General features: G+C 47.4%; 1 protein-coding gene and 1 long non-coding RNA gene across 2 annotated transcripts in view; one reads left to right on the forward strand and one right to left on the reverse strand.

The window, feature by feature from the left end:
• Positions 1-4,221, forward strand: part of LOC123350514 (osteoclast-associated immunoglobulin-like receptor) — a 30,458-nt gene extending 26,237 nt beyond the window's left edge. The window contains exon 12 of the mRNA XM_044989130.1: positions 3,833-4,221. Coding sequence (XP_044845065.1) covers positions 3,833-3,929 — 97 coding nt within the window. The 3' untranslated portion in view covers positions 3,930-4,221. The remainder of the gene's footprint in view (positions 1-3,832) is intronic.
• A 14,902-nt stretch (positions 4,222-19,123) lies between these two features.
• Positions 19,124-20,316, reverse strand: LOC123350264. Its single transcript, XR_006573737.1, has 4 exons — positions 20,260-20,316; positions 19,785-20,080; positions 19,550-19,622; positions 19,124-19,160 (listed from the first exon to the last, which is right to left on the reverse strand). It is a non-coding gene; the product is annotated as an uncharacterized LOC123350264 (long non-coding RNA).
• Positions 20,317-20,740: the final 424 nt, after the last annotated feature.

The following is a 20,740-nucleotide window of genomic DNA, read 5'->3' on the forward strand; positions in this document are numbered from 1 at the left end:
CTTCCAACAAGAGTACTGATGTTTTTATCTAACTTCTCTATGTATATGCTGGTAACATAACAGGGCAATCACCCACTTGATGGCCAGGCTGTAGGGGAGGAGGCATAGGACATGATGTCACATGGCTTCTGAAGTTGATGGTTTAGGCAGGGACACCATCTGCCTTCACTTCTAAAGATTCATAGAATCATAGAATCATAGAACCATAGAACTTAAGATCAGAAGGGACCATTATGATCATCTAGTCTGACCTCCCGCAAAATGCAGGCCACAATAGCTGACCCACCCACTCCTGAAATAATTCTCTCCCTTGACTCAGCTGTTGAAGTCCCCAAATCCTGATTTAAAGACTTCAAGTAGCAGATAATCCTCCAGCAAGCGACCCCTGCCCCATGCTGTGGAGGAAGGCGAAAAACCTCCAGGGCCACTGCCAATCTACCCTGGAGGAAAATTCCTTCCCGACCCCAAATATGGCGATCAGCTGAACCCTGAGCATGCAGGCAAGACTCTCCAGCCAGACACTCGGGAAAAAGACTTTCAATATCCCAACATTTACCCTCGGTACTAATTACCAGTGGCGGCACGTTATTGACCTATTGACTAAATAGTGTTATCCTATCAAACCATTCCCTCCATAAATTTATCAAGCTTAATCTTAAAGCCAGAGAGGTCCTTCGCCCCCACTGTTTCCCTCGGTAGGCTGTTCCAGAATTTCACTCCCCTGATGGTTAGAAACCTTCGTCTAATTTCAAGCCTAAACTTCCCGACTGCCAATTTATATCCATTTGTTCTCGTGTCCACATTAGTACTGAGCTGAAATAATTCCTCTCCCTCCCTGGTATTTATCCCTCTGATATATTTAAAGAGAGCAATCATATCTCCTCTCAACCTTCTTTTGGTTAAGGAAAACAAACCGAGCTCCTCAAGTCTCTTTTCATATGACAGGCTTTCCATTCCTCGGATCATTCTAGTGGCCCTTCTTTGTACCCGTTCCAGTTTGAATTCATCCTTCTTAAACATGGGAGACCAAAACTGCACACAGTACTCCAAATGAGGTCTCACCAACGCCTTGTATAATGGGACTAGCACCTCCTTATCTCTACTAGAAATACCTTGCCTAATGCATCCCAAGACCGCATTAGCTTTTTTAACGGCCACATCACATTGCCGACTCATAGTCATCCTGCGATCAACCAGGACTCCAAGGTCCTTCTCCTCTTCCGTTACTTCCAACTGGTGCGTCCCCAGCTTATAACTAAAATTCCTGTTAGTCATCCCTAAATGCATAACCTTACACTTCTCACTATTGAATTTCATCCTATTACTAATACTCCAGTTTACAAGGTCATCCAAATCTCCCTGGAGGATATCCCGATCCTTCTCCGAATTGGCAATATCTCCCAACTTCGTGTCATCCGCAAACTTTATCAGCCCACTCCTACTTTTGGTTCCGAGGTCAGTGATAAATAGATTGAATAAGATCGGACCCAAAACCGAACCTTGAGGAACTCCACTGGTAACCTCCCTCCAACCCGACAGATCACCTTTCAATACGACCCGCTGCAGTCTCCCCTTTAACCAGTTCCTTATCCACCTCTGGATTTTCATTTCAATCCCCATCTTTTCCAATTTAACCAGTAATTCTTCATGCGGTACCGTATCGAACGCCTTACTGAAATCAAGATATATTAGATCCACCGCATTTCCCTTGTCTAAAAAATCTGTTACTTTCTCAAAGAAGGAGATCAGGTTGGTTTGGCACGATCTACCTTTCGTAAAACCATGTTGTAATTTGTCCCAATTGCCATTGACCTCAAGGTCCGTAACTACTCTCTCCTTTAATATTTTTTCCATGACTTTGCATACTACAGATGTTAAACTAATAGGCCTGTAGTTACCCGGGTCACTTTTTTTCCCCTTCTTGAAAATAGGAACTATATTAGTTAATCTCCAGTCAAACGGTACAACCCCCGAGTTCAGAGATTCATTAAAAATTATCGCTAACGGGCTTGCAATTTCACTCGCCAATTCCTTTAATATTCTAGGATGAAGATTATCCGGGCCGCCCGATTTACTACCGTTAAGCTGTTCAAGTTTGGCTTCTGCCTCGGATACTGTAATTTCCAACCCCGTACCTTCATTCCCATCAGTCACTCTGCCACTATTCCTAAGCCTTTCATTATCCTTATTAAAGACCGAGGCAAAATATTTGTTTAGATATTGTGCCATGCCTAGCTTATCCTTGATCTCCACTCCGTTTACAGTTTTAAGCGGTCCCACTACTTCTTTCTTGGTTTTCTTCCTATTTATATGGCTAAAAAACCTTTTACTATTGGTTTTAATTCCCTTCGCAAGGTCCATCTCTACCTGGCTTTTGGCTTTTCTCACTGCATCCCTACACCCTCTGACCTCAATAAGGTAGGTTTCTTTGCTGATCCCTCCCATCTTCCACTCCCTGTACACTTTCTGTTTTTTCTTAATCACCCCTCTGAGACGCTTGCTCATCCAGCTCGGTCTAAAACTGCTACCTATGAACCGTTTTCCCTTTCTCGGGATACAGGCCTCTGACAGCTCCTGCAACTTCAACCTGAAATAATCCCAGGCGTCTTCCGCCTTTAGATCCCTAAATATGTTAGTCCAATCCACTTCCCTAACTAGTCGCCTTAATTTTGTAAAGTTAGCCCTTTTGAAATCGTAAACCTTAGTCTCAGATGCAATTGTGTTTATCCTTCCATTCATTTTGAACCGAATTCATGGCCATGCTTCCTCTGAAGTACTTTGACAATTCCACAGTACTGTCCGTGGAGTTTCATCCAATCAGGATTGATTAGGTCATCTTTTTATGACAGATTATTTACCCAATATAGTAAATGTCATGAAGAAATTGGAAGAAATCCAGAAGAATCATTCCCTTAGGGAACTGATGGGCAGGATCCTCTGGGAGGCTAATATGAGGGGGCAAGGAGTCCAGGAGAGCTGGCTGTATTTTAAGGAAGCCTTATTGAGGGCACAGGAACAAACAATCCCAATGTGCAGAAAGAATAGCAAATATGGCAGGCGACCAGCTTGGCTTAACAGTGAAATCTCTGCTTAGCTTAAACTCAAAAAGGAAGCTTACAAGAAGTGGAAATTTGGACAGATGACTAGGGAAGAGTATAAAAATATTGCTTGAGCATGCAGGGGTGTAATCAGGAAGGCCAAGGCACAACTGGAGTTGCAGCTAGCAAGGGATGTGAAGGATAACAAAAAGGGTTCTAAAGGTATGTTAGCAACAAGAAGAAGGTCAGGGAAAGTGTGGGACCCTTACTGAATGGGGGAGGTGTTATGCAGACAAAACTACACAAGATTATTTTAGAGGACAAGGCAAAGATGCCATGTTTATTATGATAACAATTTGATCCATAACTGCTAGCTAATACCTAATACTTACATACACACACACACACACACACACCCTAAATGTTCTGCAGCTGCTGGATAGTTACCAGTCCTGAATGTAGCTTGAGGTCATGGCTTGATTTAGCAGCTTGGGATCATAGCTCGTGGCGGCTAACTGGCCAGGAAAGCCAGGCACGAGGAAGGGCTGGGTCTCTGTCGGGCACGCACCGATGCCCTTCCATGTTGGCAGCAGAACGTTACCCCTCAAAGTCTTCCATCTTACCCATCTTTTTTTTATAGGCTTTTAGTTTGAACCAAGGGTCTATAGGTCTTGCTGTGTCACGCTGCCTCTGGGTTCGGTGTGATTGATCACTGGTTAGTTGCAGACCTGACTTTCAGCCTTGGATCTGGCTTTCATCTTTCTTCAATTGTACCTTTGTTCTTTCCTTTTTAGGGTGAACTCTTCTTCCTTTGTCAGGGCTGCTGTCTGCATCTTCAGCCGTTGGGGTTTGAACTTTATTTCATCAGGATGGGCTGGATCTGGAGGTTGATTCCATCATCCATCCATACCTCATTCACAAGTCTAAACTGAGCTAATAAGATTACAGCAGGGCTTTGCAGAATGAAGGTTGCAGCAGGCTTTCACAAAATGGAATAAGTGTTGTAAAATGGAGTTTGAATTACAATATGGACAAGTGTAAGGAATGACAAGCAGTGAGCAGAAATTACAATATTGAAACAGTGCAAGTTTCAATGATTTAGGCAGCAATTGGATCGAAAGTGAAACTTAGAAGGGGAGCTGGCTGTGGCTCTTAACAAGCAGCTTAATTGAGCTGAGCAGCAGGGGACTTATCTAATGAGTGCAAACTGGGGGAGCACAACAAGTGGCTTAATTGTCAATTAACCAGTTATTGGGGTAACCTGGTTTTATGAATGAATATTGTTTGGTTCATAAAACTTTACTTATGAAGTTACATTAATAAAGTGAACAAATAAAAACAATTTCATTCATCAGTTCTACAGAGGCAACCTAGTGGCACATGATGTGGAAAAAGCTGAAGTACTTAATGCTTTTTTTGCCTTGGTCTTCACAGACAAGGTCAGCTCCCAGACTGCTGCACTGGGCAACACAGTACAGGGAGGAGGTGGGCAGCCCTCAGTGGTGAAAAAATAGGTTAAGAAGTGGTGGAATCTCCTTCCTTAGAGGTTTTTAAGGTCAGGCTTGACAAAGCCCTGGCTGGGATGATTTAGTTGGGTTTGGTCCTGCTTTGAGCAGGGGGTTGGACTAGATGACCTCCTGAGGTCCCTTCCAACCCTGATATTCTATGATTCTATGACTATTTAGAAAAGCTGGACTTGCATAAGTCCATGGGTCCAGATCTAATGCATCCCAGGGTGCTGACGGAGTTGGCTGATGTGACTGCAGAGCCACTGGCCTTTACCTTTGAAAATTCATGGTGATCAAGGGAGGTCCAGGATGACTGGAAAAAGGCAACCATAGTGCCCAGATTTAAAAGAGGGAAGAAAGAGAACCCAGGGAACTACAGACCGGCCAGCCTCACTTCAGTCCCCAGCAAAATCATGGAGGAGGTCCTCAAGGAATCCATTTTGAAGCACTTGGAGGAGAGGAAGGTGATCAGGAACAGTCAACATGGATTCAGCAAGGGCAAGTCATGCCTGACCAACCTGATTGCCTTCTATGATGAGAAAACTGGCTCTGTGGATATGGGAAAAGTGGTGGATGTGATCTATCTTGACTTCAGCAAAGCTTTTGATATGGTCTCCCACAGTATTCGTGCCAGCAAGTTAAAGTAGTATGGATTGGATGAATGGACTATAAGGTGGATAGAAAGCTGGCTAAATTGTTGGGCTCAACGGGTAGTGATCAACCACTCGATGTACAGTTGGCAGCTGGTATCAAGTGAAGTGCCCCAGGGGTCAGTCCTGGGACTGGTTTTGTTTAAAATCTTTATTAATTATCTGGATGATGGGAGGAATTGCACTCTCAGCAATTTCACAGATGACACTAAGCTGGGGGGAGAGGTAGAGACTCTGGAGGATAGGGATCGGGTCCAGAGTGACCTAGAGAAATTGGAGGATTGGGCCAAAAGAAATCTGATGAGGTTAAACAAGGACAAGTGCAGAGTCCTGCACTTAGGATGGAAGAATCCCAGGCACTGCTACAGGCTGGGGACCGACTGGCTAACAGCAGTTCTGCAGAAAAGGATTTGGGGATTACAGTGGATGAGAAACTGTATATGAGTCAGCAGTGTGCCCTTGTTACCAAGAAGGCCAATGGCATATTGGGCTGCATTCGTAGGAGTATTGCCAGCAGATCGAGGGAAGTGATTATTCCCCTCTATTCAGCATTGGTGAGGCCGCACCTGGAGTATTGCATCCAGTTTTGGGTCCCACACTACAGACTGGATGTGGACAAATCAGAAAGAGTCCAGTGGAGGGCAATGAAAATGATTAGGGGGCTGGGGCACATGACTTATGAGGAGAGGGTGAGGGAACTGGGGTTATTTAGTCTGCAGAAGAGAAGAGTGAGGGGGGATTTGATAGCAGCCTTCAACTACTTGAAGGGGGATCCAAAGAGGATGGAGCTCAGCTGTTCTCAGTGATGGCAGATGACAGAACAAGAAGCAATGGTCTCAAGTTGCAGTGGGAGAGGTCCAGGTTGGATATTAGGAAACACTATTTCACTAGGAGGGTGGTGAAGCACCGGAATGGGTTACCTAGGGAGGTGGTGGAATTTCCATCCTTAGAGGTTTTTAAGACCAAGCTTGACAAAGCCCTTGCTGGGATGATTTAGTTGGTGCTGGTCCTGCTTTGAGCAGGGGATTGGACTAGATGATCTCCTGAGGTCTCTTCCAACCCTAATATTCTATGATTCTATGAATCTACAACTGTACATTGCTGGCTGTCTACTGGAAGTCACAAAATATCAATCAGCCTACATGGATCATGTCATTTTGAGAAAAATGATCATAAACTCTTCTGATCATGAACGGAGTGAATGGTTAAACAACAGAATTGTTGAGCTCTTGATAAAAGGTCTAAGCTAAAAATCTATTAAAATTTGAAACCGAAAAATATGTAAAAAAATTCAGAGCTGGAGCTGAATTCTGCGCTTAATTATTCACACACACACATTCAAGCACACAATTGGACTTTTTACACCAAAAAGGTTTATTTCCTCTAGTTTAGGGCAAGCAAGCAAGCAAGCAAGCAAAGATCTCTTTGTAATCAGTAACTTAATTTCCCTTATTTTCCACTGACCTGAGTAAAAATCATAATAGTTGTTAAAACACCACTTTTACAGGCAAAAGAGTTTTCTTTATCTCAACACAAAGGTGGGATTTTAAATTATCCCAGGCAGGGCCGGCTCTACTGTTTTTGCTGCCCCAAGTAGCATGCCAAATTGCTTCTGCGGACGGCGGGGGCAGTCCGTGTGCCGTTAGGGCGGCACGCACGTTTCTGCGGCGGCAGCAATTCGGCAGCAGCTTCTGTCTTCAGCCGGAAGACAGAAGCCGCTGAATTGCCACCGCAGGCAGCTGAACATAGAAGCTGCTGCTGAATTGCCGATGTCGCGGAAACGTGCGTGCTACCCTAATGGCACACGGACTGTCCCCGCCATCTGCGGTGGCAATTCGGCGTCCTGCTTGAGGTAGCAAAAACACATGGGCTGCCACCCCTTGCAGATTGCCGCCCCAAGCACCTGCTTGGAATGCTGGTGCCTGGAGCCGACCCTGCTCACAGGATCCTACAAATTGTAGAGCCATCACATGTGACTGTTTGAAATCATTGTATGGGGACACCAAGAAAATGAATGATCAAATACATAACAGAACGTCTTGTGCCATATACAGACTAGAGGGCTCTAGCAGCTCACAACTCGTTACTGTTAGTCAGAAAGTAGAAAACGGAGCAGCTTCTCAGTTGGTCTGAATCAGTAGAGTTCCACCGAAGTCCAGGCAAGGAAAGATGAACTCGGAGCCCAAATACCCACGAGGTGCTGGCTGCCCTCAGCTCCAGATGGGCCTACTGAGATTTGCAGCTGCTCAGCTCCTTGCTTGATTAGTCCTTTAAGCTTTAAAGCATGTGACCAGGAAAACCACTGGTAAACTAAGGGAGTCACTGAAACATTGAAGCCGATTTGAGAAACCCTAATGTGCTGAATTCACAGGCTATGCAACTGGTGGTGTGAACTGGACATTAGGAATACATTGTCCAGAAAACAGATGCTTGTCAGAACCCTAGTAAACTGGGTCCCAAAACTCCTATTGACTTCAATGGGCTTCAGATCAGACCCTGAGTAATTGATATGCCTTTTTCACCTTGTGCCTGGGCTCACAAAGTAAAATATACAAAACCTACATTTATTCCATGTGATACTGGGTAGAGACATAGATATAAGGGGCTAACTCTGCTCTCACTGAATTCAATGGAAGCTTTTCTCTTGCATTCAAAGGAATTAGGATCTAGTTGGTCCTAGGACTAAAATATTTTAGCTCTATCTATTAATAGATTCATAGATTTTTAAGGCCAGAAGGGACTTTCATGATTTGACCTCCTGCATAACAGAAGCGATTTCTGTATCTCAAGCTCACAACTTCTGTTGTGCTAGAACATGTCTTTTAGAAAGACACATCCAGTCTTGCTTTAGAGACTTCAAGCCATGGAGAAGCCACCACATATTAAATAAGTTCCTGGCCTGAGCACCCATTTCTTTACCATGGAGTCTCTAATGAAATAAGCCGTGGAACATAAACGAGAGAGATGGGCCAGAGCTGCAGTATTCAGAGGCGGATTTTGAACGTCCTCTTTCCCAGTGCCAAGAAAAGATGGAAGGGTTTTTAACCCAGGCTTTGACCAAACTCGTTAGATAGGGGAGAACTGCAAAATATGGATCTGGGTAATGGATGTCCAGAACTTAGATATGCAACCACAAGTAGTTTATAATTTATCACCATTTCCTGCTGTGCATGTGCCCAGCGGGGTTTCAAATGGTCACAACCCGATTAGTTTACCTCTGTCTGCTCTGTCAAGCAAAGTCCATGTAGACATTCCTGACAATGCAAGTGACAAATGTATCATTTAAGGATTTATCAATTTTTTGAAAAGGTTAAACCTGCTTTTCACCTAGGGAAACTCAGAAAGGGCTGGTGGTATCTTGTTCACCCGTTAAAGTAAAACAAAACAATTGGCTGGAGTTCAGGAATGGAGAGATCAGCACAAGAGATGGAAGTTTTGAAATTTTTACTCTAGCTGCCACTTGTTGCTCCCACCGCACCCCTAATGCCTGCCCCCTGCATGCTAAGCAGCTCTCTGTTCGTTCAGCATGTTACCTGGCGCACTCAGGTACCGGCGAGCACTGGGGAGAGAAGTCTTCTCCTGGTTCCTGTTGTCCTTGTGCTGGTAGCGGCAGGAATACTCCCCTGCGCTCTCTGGAGACTCTGGCTGGGCTGACTCAACAATGAATTTGTTTCTGTCCTTGGGCAGCATTAAAATTTCCTTGCCATCCTTACAGAAGATGACACGCGTTGCCGAGGTGTCCATAGGAAGGAGGCAGATCAGTATGATGGTTTCCCCTTGGGGGGTAGGGCCCTTGTTCAGGATCAGTGTCGGAGCAGGGAGGTCACCTAGATAGGGAGGAAACATTATCTGGTGAAACGGCTCATCTCTCATGGAACTGACATTTGAATAACCAGGCCCTTGAGTGTCACCCTGCATCGGGCTCACCTCGGCCTAGGACTTTATGCGACGGGAAACAAGAGTCTCCCTCTCACCAGCGGGATTTGTCAATTCAAACCCAGCTGCCCCACATAGTTCAGCGGGAGCTGCCCCCTCCTGCTTTACACCCCATCTGTTCCCACTGGCTCCTCTGCTTTTATCCCCCTTGGGCCAGCTCCTCAGTGGGGGTAAATCAGCAAAGCTGCCCTGACTCCAGCAGGGCTAGGTCTGTTTACTCCAGATGCTTCACCTAGGGAAGGGGACTGGCAGGACACGCCCTGGGGAAGCAGCTGGGTGGAGTCACTAGCCTTCGCTTGATGATTTATCCCCACCTGCAGCCATGTCCCGAGGGGCTGGTTCTCCCTGCCGGCCACTTTGGGTGCGTCCACACTGCAATCCCAAGTTGTGGCTGCAGTACCTGGAGCAGACTCACGTTGGCTTTGATTGCACCAGCTTGAGTAACCATAGAAGTGAAGCCACGGCAGGATGGGGTAGCTGCTCGAGGAGGAACTCAGCATCTCAGGCTGCCGTGTCTTCACTGGTGTTGTTATCTGAACTAGCCCAGGTGTGTCACACCTCTGATTGCCATCTGTAAAAAGGGCGAGGGAGATGAGCTCAGCCCCTGGTGTGTTGCCCAAGGTGGTGGCCATCATGTAAGCTGGGGGCTCTGATGCTCAGGAGAAGTTTGCTTTTATCAGAGGAATTGTGGGACCCTCTGGGGTGTGTGTGTCCTCTCTGGGCCATTCCCCGGAGGGTGTGTGTGGGGGCCTGGGACAGGTCCAGCGAGAGAGCTTCAGCTCAAGATACAAAAACCCACGCCTTGCGTTCCAAGGAACTCTGGGTCTGAAACCCAGCTGAGCCCCCATTTACACACCGGTCATCATGGCCAGAACCCCAGGGACAAAGCCAGGGACTTCCAGAGCTAAACCCATGAGCGAGTGAGGCTCTGTAGTTGCAGCTGTGACATACTCACATCCTCTGTGGGACATGTATGCACCAAGCAGGGCATTACCGAAGCATGTGGAACTCCACTTGAATTTAGTGGGAATTGCTCCCATTATGCCAGTGGCTGAACTTGGTCCTCACCCAATGCCAAATTGGTGCAAATTCCATTGCTTTGCAGCTTACAACCGTTCCTCTATTTTCAGATCAATTTACACCCAATCCTGTGTAACCTATGCTCCCATTTACACTCACATTGGATTAAGGCCCCCTGCACTCATCCCGTGGGTCTGACTCTGCTCCCCCTGAAGTCAGAAGAAGTCTGGGCCAATGAATCAGCATCGGGATTTTTTTTACAGCCAGTGGCGATATTCAAAATGTCCCCATGAGTCCCGATTCCCGGTGCTCTGCTCTACCCGCCGGACACACAGGGCCTGCTTCTCATTTACACTAAAGCCCCGTCCACTGGTAAAGTGAGTGTGAATTTACACCCTCCTTTAGCATCTGTACACGGCCTCAACAGGCCTCAGTGTGCCCGAGGATCAGGCCCCTCTGTTCTATAATTATCGTTGTTACACGGCATCAACACTCACCGGGAGAGCTGCAGATTTCCTGGCTTGCAGCCAGCGCCCCTGTGCAATGAAATATAAATTCCCATTGTTAGTGCAGCCAGGTCAGTTGGGAGCTCATCAGAGCTACACAAATTTAAAATAAATGGAGCTTTTGTATGGCAATGAGCATACGGGGGCATCCTCCTGGTAGGGTGACCAGACAGCAAGTGTGAAAAATTGGGACGGGGGTGGTGGGTAATAGGAGCCTATATAAGAAAAAGACCACAAAATTGGGACTGTCCCTATCAAATCTGGTCACCCTACCTCCCGGTCTCGCGCTGCCGAGAGTCTCTGGTGGGAATCCCATCCCCAGGCTGGTTTCCTCCACCGCCCATTTGTTCTGTCCTTCATCAGTTCTGCCATCCTCCTAGTCAAGCAACTGCTCCTTTCCCCTCGGCTCAATAGCAACGCCAGCAACCCCTGCCCTTTATTCACCCTCCTCAGACTTTCCCACTCCCGCTCCTCTTCTCTCTGCACAGGGTCTCACTAAGGTATTTAGAGGGAAAGCTGGCACAATATGATGTGACCTTCCCCCCCTCCCTTCTTCTTTCCTCTCCCCATCCTACAGCTCTCTCCTTCTTCTCCATCACAGACACAGAAGTTTCTCATCTACTCCTCTCATCCCTGCTCCTAATCGCCCTTGTGCCCATGCTCATCCCCTCCCTCCCTCTTCTGCTTCATCTCTCACTCTCTTCTGGCTTGTTCCCCTCGTAGTACAAACACTTGTTAATCTCTCCCAATAACCCATCTCTTGGCCCTACACTTGGGAGGAATCCCCATAAACATCCACAAAGCTACCTCAGTATCCTCCAGATCCTGCCGTGAAGCTCTCCATTGTCACGCTGCCTACAACAGACCTGACAATGGTGAGGCTGCAGGTGAGCTGAGACCCTGTTGTCTCACTGGGTCCATCTACACTGCAGCTGGGTGAGAGCTTCCCAGCAGGGGGAGATGGACACACGCTAGCTCTGCTCAAACTAGACTTACAAAGAAAGAAAATAATCTAAGTTAATATAAAAATATAAATCCTGCTGTCAATACTAAAACTCATCTTTATAGGTTACATGGCTGCAAACAGAACATATTTGGTGGTGTTTGCCTCTGAATCAAAGCCAGCAGCAGAAATATGAGTTGGAATGAAGCGTTGAAATCATTTTACAGTTGATAAACATTGTGATTATCTAGTCTGATGCTCAGCACAGTCCAGAGAATTTCCCTGAAATAAGTCCTAGAGCAGACCTGTTAGAAAAACACCCAGTCTTGATTTAAAAATTGTCAGTGATGGAGAATCTGTTGCAACCCTTGGTAATGCGTGCCAATGGTAATTGGTGGAGCTGTGGAAGCTAAAAAGAGGAGACCTTGAACATACCTCCTGGAACAGAGGTTCTCAAACTGGGGGTCGGGACCCCTGAGGGTGTCATGAATTTATTACATGGGTGGTCATGAGCCTCCACCTCAAACCCCGCTTTGCCTCCAGCATTTATAATTGCATTAAATATATAAAAAAGTGTTTTAAATTTATAAGGGGGGTCGCACTCAGAGGCTTGCTATGTGAAAGGGGTCACCAGTACAAGTTTGAGAACCATTGTCCTAGAAATAATTAAGTGACTCATTAGCAGTTCTAAGTCTTCCCTTAAAGACAAGCTAAACCCAGCTAATTGTGTCCATACTCACAGAGCAGGCAGAGGCCCAGTGGCAGGACCATTGGGAGACGTGGTGAGAATCGCAGCAGCCCCTCAGGGATTCGGCAGCAGGGAAGGCCTGTCTGTCTCTGCTCCTCTCAGGGAGAGACGTTTCTGTGGCTCTCTGATCTGACCTCTCCCCTTCTGGTCTGCAGGGAGCAGGGAGCATAGAAGCTGCAGGTGCTCTCTGATCTGCAACGTGCTCCCCAAGGTTCAGAGAGAAGAAAAGCCACAGCCCCTGTGAGAGACGGGGCCGTGTCTGCTACCGGCCTCGCTGCGGCCAGAGGGACGCTGCTCTCCTAGCTCTTCTGTCACAGGCCTTAAGCTGAACATTGTGGTTTTAACATTGAAATCAGACCCGAGCCAGGGTCACAGAGGAGAGAAATGGCAGCTGGGCGGTCACCTCTCCAGAGTTCAAGTTGCAGATGTGTCCCTGCTTAAAGCTGAATTTGGCACCTTCTTTAAACCCCTATGAAAAGTCAGAGTGGTCTGAAAATCGGTAAATCAGGTCAGGGAGTGGTGTAGAGTTTGTGAGGGAAATTGGAAGTGAATTTAAGAAGACGTTACTCAGATAGCATCCGCTCCAAAGCTGCAAAGTCCTTCTGGCATCCGCTAGACAAAAATTGTCAAAAACTAGAGACTAGGGAGGGTCTGTTCTGGTGAGAATGTCCACTGGCATCCAGGGCCAAGCAATCACTGGCAGCTGTCAGATCAAGCCCTTTCTTTGTAACTCAGCAGAAACATTCAGTGTCCCTTCAACTTCAGTAAAGTCTCACTTATGCTTAAATACCACACCCTGGGCAGCATTTCTTATTGGCATTGCACTGTGGGATTAGCCACACAACCTTGTGTTTACAAGTTATTGAAGTCCTCTCCAGTGGCTTGCCTATAGAGCTAAAGCCTTTATGTGAAATGAGTATACCATCACAAATGCGAAATGACTGCAGGCTGCATGGAAACTATTTAAAAACACCACAATAGAGGCTCAAATTAAATGTATACAGCAAATTAAAACAAAAAAAAACATAGTAAGACCACCAGAAAAGTGCCACCATGGCCAAACAACAAAGTAAAAGAAATGGGTAGAGGCAAGAAGGCATTCTTTAAAAATTGGAAGTTAAATCCTGCTCAGGAAAATAGAAAGGAGCATAAACACTGGCAAGACAAGTGTACAAGTATAATTAGATAGGCCAATAAAGCATCTGAAAAGCAACTAACCAAAGATTCAAAAACTAGCAGCAATTTAGATTCCTACATCTGAGCCATTCTTTTAGGGGATGAATCTGAGGGACTGTCCCAGACTGGAGAGTCTATACAGGAGGTATTGGAACAAACTGAGAAATTAAACAGTAACAAATCACCAGGACCAGATGGTTCACCCAAGAGTTCTGAAGGAACTCAAATGTGAAATTTCAGAACTACTAAGTGTGATATGTAACCTATCATTTAAATCAGCTTCTGGACCAGATGACTAGAGGATAGCTAATGTGATGCCATTTCTTTTTTTTTAAAAAAGGCTCCAGAGGCAATCCTGGCAATTACAGGCAGGTAAGCCTAATTTCAGTACCAGGGAAATTGGTTGAAACTCTAGTAAAGAACAGAATTGTCAGACAAATAGATTTGTTGGAGAAGAGCCAACATGGCTTTTGCAAAGGGAAATCATGCCTCATTAGTCTATTAGAATTCTTTGAGGGGTCAATAAAAAATGTGTACAAGGGTGATCGAGTGTATATAATGTACTTGGAGTTTCAGAAAACCTTTGATAAGGTCCCTCAGCAAAGGTATTTAAGCAAAGTGAGCAGTCATGGTATAAGAGGGAAGGTTCTCTCATGGATCAGTAACTGGTAAAAAGATAGGAAACAAAGGGTAGGAATAAATGGTCAGTTTTCAGAATGGAGAGACATAAATAGAGGCGTTCCCCTGGGATTGGTACTGGGACCAGTGCTGTTCACCATATTCATAAATGATCTAGAAAAGGGGGTGAACTGTGAGGTGGCATAATTTGCAGACAGTACAAAATTACTCCAGATAGTTAAGTCCAAAGCAGACTGCAAGGTGTTACAAAGGGATCTCACAAAACTGGAAAACTAATCCCAACTATACATACAAAATGATGGAGTCTGAATTAGCTGTTAGCACTCAAGAAAAAGATCTTGGAGACATTGTGGATAGTTCTCTGAAAACATCCGTTCAGGGTACAGCAGCAGTCAAAAAAGCTAACAGAATGTTGAGAACCACTAGGAAACAAATGCAAAATAGCATAATGCCTGTATATAAATCCATGGTACACTCACATATTGAATAATGTGTGCAGTTCTGGTCATCCCATCTCATAAAAATATTTTAGAATTGGAAAAAGTACAAAAAAAGGACAACAAAAATTCTTAAGCGTGTAGAACAGCTTCCATATGGGGAGAGATGAGTAAAACTGGGACTTTTCAGATTAGAAAAGAGATGACTAAGAAGGGATATGATAAAGATCTATAAAATCATGACTGGTGTGGAGAACGTGAACAAGGAAATGTTATTTATTCCTTTCAGTGGCACCAGAACCAGCGACCACTCAATGAAATTAATAGGCAACAGGTTTAAAACAAATGAAGGGAAGTACTTCTTCACACAGCACACAGTCCGTCAGTGGAATTCATTGTAGGGGGTGTTGTGAAGGCCAAAGTATAATGGCGTTGAAAGAATCCTTAGATAAGTTCCTGAAGGATTGGTCTATCAATATGAGCCAAGATGGTCAGGAATGCAACCTGATTCTCTGTGTCTCCCTAGCTTCTGACTGCCAGCAGCTGGGAGTTGACCAGGGGTCTGAAACACGCGGCCCACGGGCCCCATGCAGCCTGCGAGGTTATTTTCTGCGGCCCGCAAGTTCCTCGCAGCCCCCCCCTCCCTAAGTGTTTATGTAGAGAGGCTCTGGCCCGGCGCACACCGGAGGGGGGGGGGGCGCAGGGCAGGCTCCCTGCCTGCCTGCCCTGCCCCAGCGCTGCTCCAGGAAGCAGAAAGAACGTGGGGGAAGAGAGTCGCAGGGGTGTGTGTTGATGTTGCTTCAGGCACCACACCCAGTAGCTCCCGTTGGCCGCGGTTCCCCATTCCCAGCCAGTGGGAGATGCTGGGGGCGGTGCCTGAATGAAGCAACTTCAACACACACCCCTGCGCCTCTTTTCCCCTACATTCCAGCTGCTTTCCGGAGCGACGCGGGGGCAGGGTAGGCTCCTGCCTGCCTGCCCTGCCCGCAGTGCGCGCCGGGTCAGAGCCGGACCCCGAGTTCCTCCTGCAGTCGAACTCCCTGCCCTGAGACCCTTGCCGCACCCTGCACCCTGACCCCCCACCACACCCCTCCTGCACCCCGATCCCCTGCCCTGACCCCCTGCCCCACCCTGTACCCCTCCTGCACCCCACACCCCAACTCCCTGCCCTGAACCCCCTGTTGCACCCCTCCTGCAGCCTGATCCCCTGCCCTGACCCCCTGCCCCACCCTGTACCCCTCCTGCACCCCACACCCCAACTCCCTGCCCTGAACTCCCTGCCGCACCCCTCCTGCACCCTGATCCCCTGCTCTGACCCCCTGCCACACCCCTCATTGCTCCTGCACCCCACACCCCTCCTGCCCCCCTGGGGGCAGGGAGGGGGCGGAGTTGGGGTGGGGATTTTGGGGAAGGGGTTGAAATGGGGGCAGGGAAGGGGTGGAGTGGGGGTGGGGCCGAGGGCGGTGGGGGGGAGGTGTCAGTAATGCGGCCCTTGGGCTAATGTACTAGTCCTCATGTGGCCCTCGTGGTCATTTGAGTTTGAGACCCCTGGAGTAGACGGCAGGGGATGGACCACTCACCAATTGCCTGCTCTGTTCACTCCTTCTGAGGCTCCTGGCACTGACCCCTGCCAGAAGACAGGACAGTGGGCTACATGGAGCATTGTTCTGACCCACTATGGCCATTCTTATGGTCTGATGTTCACCTCAGGCTGCGGAAGGTGTCAGTCCTTCCAATCCCACAACTAGATTTTCCCTGAGGTTACCAATTTGTAACTGTTTCATAACCAGAACCCAGACTGGGCAGATCAGCCTGTTTCTTTATGCAGATTGGGCCTTTGATTTCAGATTCCTGTAACAGGTAATCAGCATATAATCATTTTCTCCTCAGCGCGTAGACACCCCTTTCCCACCCCTCACCATCTGCTGACTCTAGTGCCCATTATACAATATAGCCACCTGTTACAACCTCTGGTTCCCTATGCCTTGGGGTTATGTATCTCCTGCCACCACCAAGCTTCACAAGTGGAAATTTTACTTGTGTCTTCCCCCACTGTTCTGCCTTATTCCCAGCCTCCATCCCCATCCCATAGTATTTTTTCCCCGCAGGACCTGTGCCTTATTCAGTGCACAGGGTTTTCTGCTCTGGGGCTGTGTACTGAAGGAGTCTGTCGCCTGTAGGATCCCTGCCTCATTTACTGCAGAGTTAACATTGCACAGGCAATGCTCATTCTGGTATTTCCTAACTTGAGAGAGCTTCACTTTGCAGCCTTTTAGTCCTCTGTGCATTTCCTAATGTTTATAGCTTGCTTTACTGAGAAGAACAATCTTTAGGACAAAAGGTTTGGTTATTTTTGTGTGTGTGTGATGTCTCCATTGTTTATCTGGTCAGTGTCAATAGTGTGAGCTTTACAAGACAGAGAAAGTAAGGACACTTCCTGATACAAAGCCCCTATGATCTAAAGGAGACTGACATATACAAAGAAAGCAGGAGATGTAAGAACTAGGACGTTCTTTCTTTCTTTTGATGAATCATCATTTATTTATTATGAATTATTATTATGATTAAAGAAAGGGTGGTGGATTGGGGAACTTGTGTGGTGAGGATGTTCTATGTAGAAGTTTCCATTGTTTGGCACATGCAGCTGATCTGAAGTGCCACGCGGTGCTGGGTTTTGGGTAGCAAGCCCTCTCACAATGGCAATGAGCCTTTTCAGAACTCTGATGCAATCTTCTCTTGATGCTCATCATCTCTGGTGGACTTTAACCTTAGGCTCATCTCAAGCTCTTTCCACCTGTGGAATGCTCTCTGGTGATTTGCTGCCTTCCTGTGGCATACCACATTTCTAGCCAGATGTTTCCAGTCCTTTGTTCCTGTAGAACGCAATGTGGCTGGAACATTAGACTGGAGGAGTTTGCAACAAAACCAGTATGCAGCATTCTGGGTTTTTGAGTACCTAAGCCACGGCCTCTCCACTTCGTCACCATTGAGGTTTTCACACCAGGAATGTGTTGGACAGAAACTTCTATTTTCATTGTCTTTGGGGAACATGAAGTTTTTCACTTGCTGTGGCCCATGCAGTACAAGGAAGTCCCTCAGGCTACTGCTCAAGTGGGTCCACAGTCCTGGATCATCTAGATTTAAGGAACTAAACTCAGTAGCAGCTGTTTCTTGTGCCTCCACCACACTCCTTTCTGATCTACACTTTTCTTCAGGAATGTGCATGGTTACATCCATTTGAGATGGAGATATGGATGCTGCAGTAGCTGCCAGGTCACCTGCACTCTGACTAACTGGAAGATCAGACATCTCCTCACCACTCACATCCTCACTGGGGCCGGAAGGCTCCCCATGAACATTTGTGTCTCTGTATCTCTGGAGAGCTCCTTCCTGCTTAGACAGAAAAGCTTCCTTTGCTTGCTTTCTTTTTCTAAATGCTGCCCCAGAGGGGAGTTTTCTTCTTTCACTCATGACTGCTGTTCTGTGCCAGCTAGAGTGGCTCTCAACACTCAATTGAAGGGGACAAATCTGCAGGCTGGTAGCAGGGCCTGAGGGAGGGAAGATCTCAGCCTCTTAAGGGCCTAACTGGCTCCTACTACTTCAGTTGACTGTCTGTTCTCCTCAAGTGGGTTCAGGGAAGCGGCAGGAAACAGAAAGCTCCCTGACAAGCTGGTGTTAATCAGTCCAGGCTCCTGGAGGTGCTCGGGAGGTACATAAGAGGCTCCTCCTCTCTCTCTTGGACCATTGAGTAGCCCCATGAAAACATCCCAGCTATGGACAGAGGCACCAGCAACCGATTCCCCAAGTTCAAGACCCCTCTGCAATCCAAGGAAACAGCCCGGGTTGTCTGGAGCGCAGGATTTGGCCCGTGGTGACTGCAGACCCAGACCCTGCCCCTGCTGCACAGCGACTCCTGGGACCCCTCTAACCCATCAGCACTTGGCTCTTCCGCATTCTGCTGAGCGGCTGAGATCTGGGGGAACAGAAACCCTTTGTTAGAGATGGAAAATCTCCTCCCAGGAACACTCTGTCAATGGCTGCCAGACGCCGTCCCTGTGAAACCCCAAATGTGCAGCCCCTCGGATTCCCACAGGGGAGATCTCAGCTCATTCACTTGTCACCCTTGGCCGCAGTCTCTGACAGGGGGAATGGAGAGGGGTTTTTTGCCAATGGTCCCTTCTACAGCGTCCAAAATGGGAGGAGGTTTGGCCTTGTGATGTGAGGCCTGGGTCTGAGAAGCAGGGCTCCTGGGTTCTGGGGCTCTGGAATGGGGTGTGGTCTAGTGAGTGGAGCTGGATTTGTTGACAGTGAGTGAGAGGGGCTTGTGCCTAAGGACCCTGGGTCAATCCTCACCAATTCCTGTGATGTCTACACGTGGCCACGATTTTACTTACCTCTCAATGTAGCTTATTTAGCCCATTCCTGGACACACGTGTTACATCTGCTGCTGGCCACCCCTGAGATGTAGGTCCTTCATCCTCACAAGGACATGGCACATCAAGATCAATCCAGCAGCTCCCATCCGGTCTTCACCTCCGCAATGGAGGGCGAGCTCTAACCTGACCAGAGAAAGACAGGGTGGTGTTCTTCAGGGGAATCTGCTGGAGCTCCTGCATCCCCTGCTCCACCTCACACCCCGACACGCTAAAGGTTTTCCAAAGATACCACTACTCTCGGATAAACAAAGCAGCTGAGATGAGGTCAGTGTGGGTGGATTTACTGAGCAGACTGGTTCTAATGGAAAAACAGATTTCTCCCCTGCTGTAGGGAGATTCCCAAAGGAAAAGTCTCGGATGGTGGGGTTCGAAGCAATGCAAACCCCCAGCCCCTTGAATGGCAGGAAATCAGGACTCGGGGAGTTAAGGGGTGTCTCTGTCCTGCTGGAGGGAGCAGACCTGGAGAGCAGAAAGAGCACTAGTGGCATTGTAGGAAAGCCAGTGACTTCTACCTGTGAATATGGCTGAAGCTTCTGGCAGACATTAGAGTCCCAGATCCTTACACCTCCTTTGGGGATCCTTTTCCTAGGAATAAAATAAGGACACCACACAGAGAATGACAGCTGAATCCAGGGAAAAGGCATGATCTCAGCCAGGCTACATACCAGGAACCCGATTTTTGTCCCAAGAGCCACAATTACCCAGATGAGGGTTTCTTCCCCATTGGCTTTCAGGTTATTTACTCACAGTATTCATTTGTTTGCTTTGCCGGGGCTCCACTATCTGCAACGGTTCATTGGTTTTAGTAACAATCTTTCAGTTTTTGCTTCTGTTTCCTCTTCTTACAGGGTAGCATCTGCTTAGCGCTTTTTTTTTTTAAATCAATTCAAACCAAACTCCTGATCCTACATTGAAGAGGAAGGTTTCTGAGAATTTGGCTGCAGAACTTTAGTGTCTGCATATTTCAGTCACTATTATTTATTCAGGTGCAGGTCTGATGCAATCTGCACCCCCAAGAACGCCCATATGACGCACGGGGGGGCCTGTTAAAAGAGAAAAAGAGAGTAGATTAAAAGGTGGGGAAATCAACCAATGCATCAGCCCTTCTCTGCATCATTAAAGCACCAGGCATGGGAGCGAAACAGGTTAAAAATCCCCATGGTTCTTTCACACTAGACAGACGTCCAGAAAGAAAAAGGCCTTGAGCCAATTATTTCCTTACACTCGGAAGGGGTGAAATTCAGCCCTGTGCAGACAGCCAGGGCAAGGTCTGTGCATCACAGCGGGGTTAAGTGGCACTTCACTGCCCAGGTGCTGGGAGACTTCGGTGGCAGTTTTCCTCCTGGATTGGAACAGCCGGCTGGAATCCTGTGAGATACAGAGCAGAGAGAGGTTAGGGCCACAACGTTCACCTCAGAGGCTGAGCTTCTGCAGACTTTTGGCATGTTCCCATCTGAGGAGGAGGATTTTGGTCAGCCCCAGTTCAGAGCTTTCAGTCACTTCAACCAGTGATTCTCTGGCACAGTTGATCTAAAGCAGCTGAACTTTTCAGGCCTTGCCCCCATCTCCGACCCCCTTCGCACATCGCATTGCCCTCTAACAGCCCTGTCCCTTCTCTCGATCCCTGCCAAGCCCAAATACAGAGCCTAGCCCACACCCCTCCTCTCTTAGACCCTCTCCTCACACGATCCTCCCCTACCTTT

Source organism: Mauremys mutica, chromosome 15 (assembly GCF_020497125.1).
Source record: "Mauremys mutica isolate MM-2020 ecotype Southern chromosome 15, ASM2049712v1, whole genome shotgun sequence".
Taxonomy (NCBI): Eukaryota; Metazoa; Chordata; order Testudines; family Geoemydidae; genus Mauremys; species Mauremys mutica.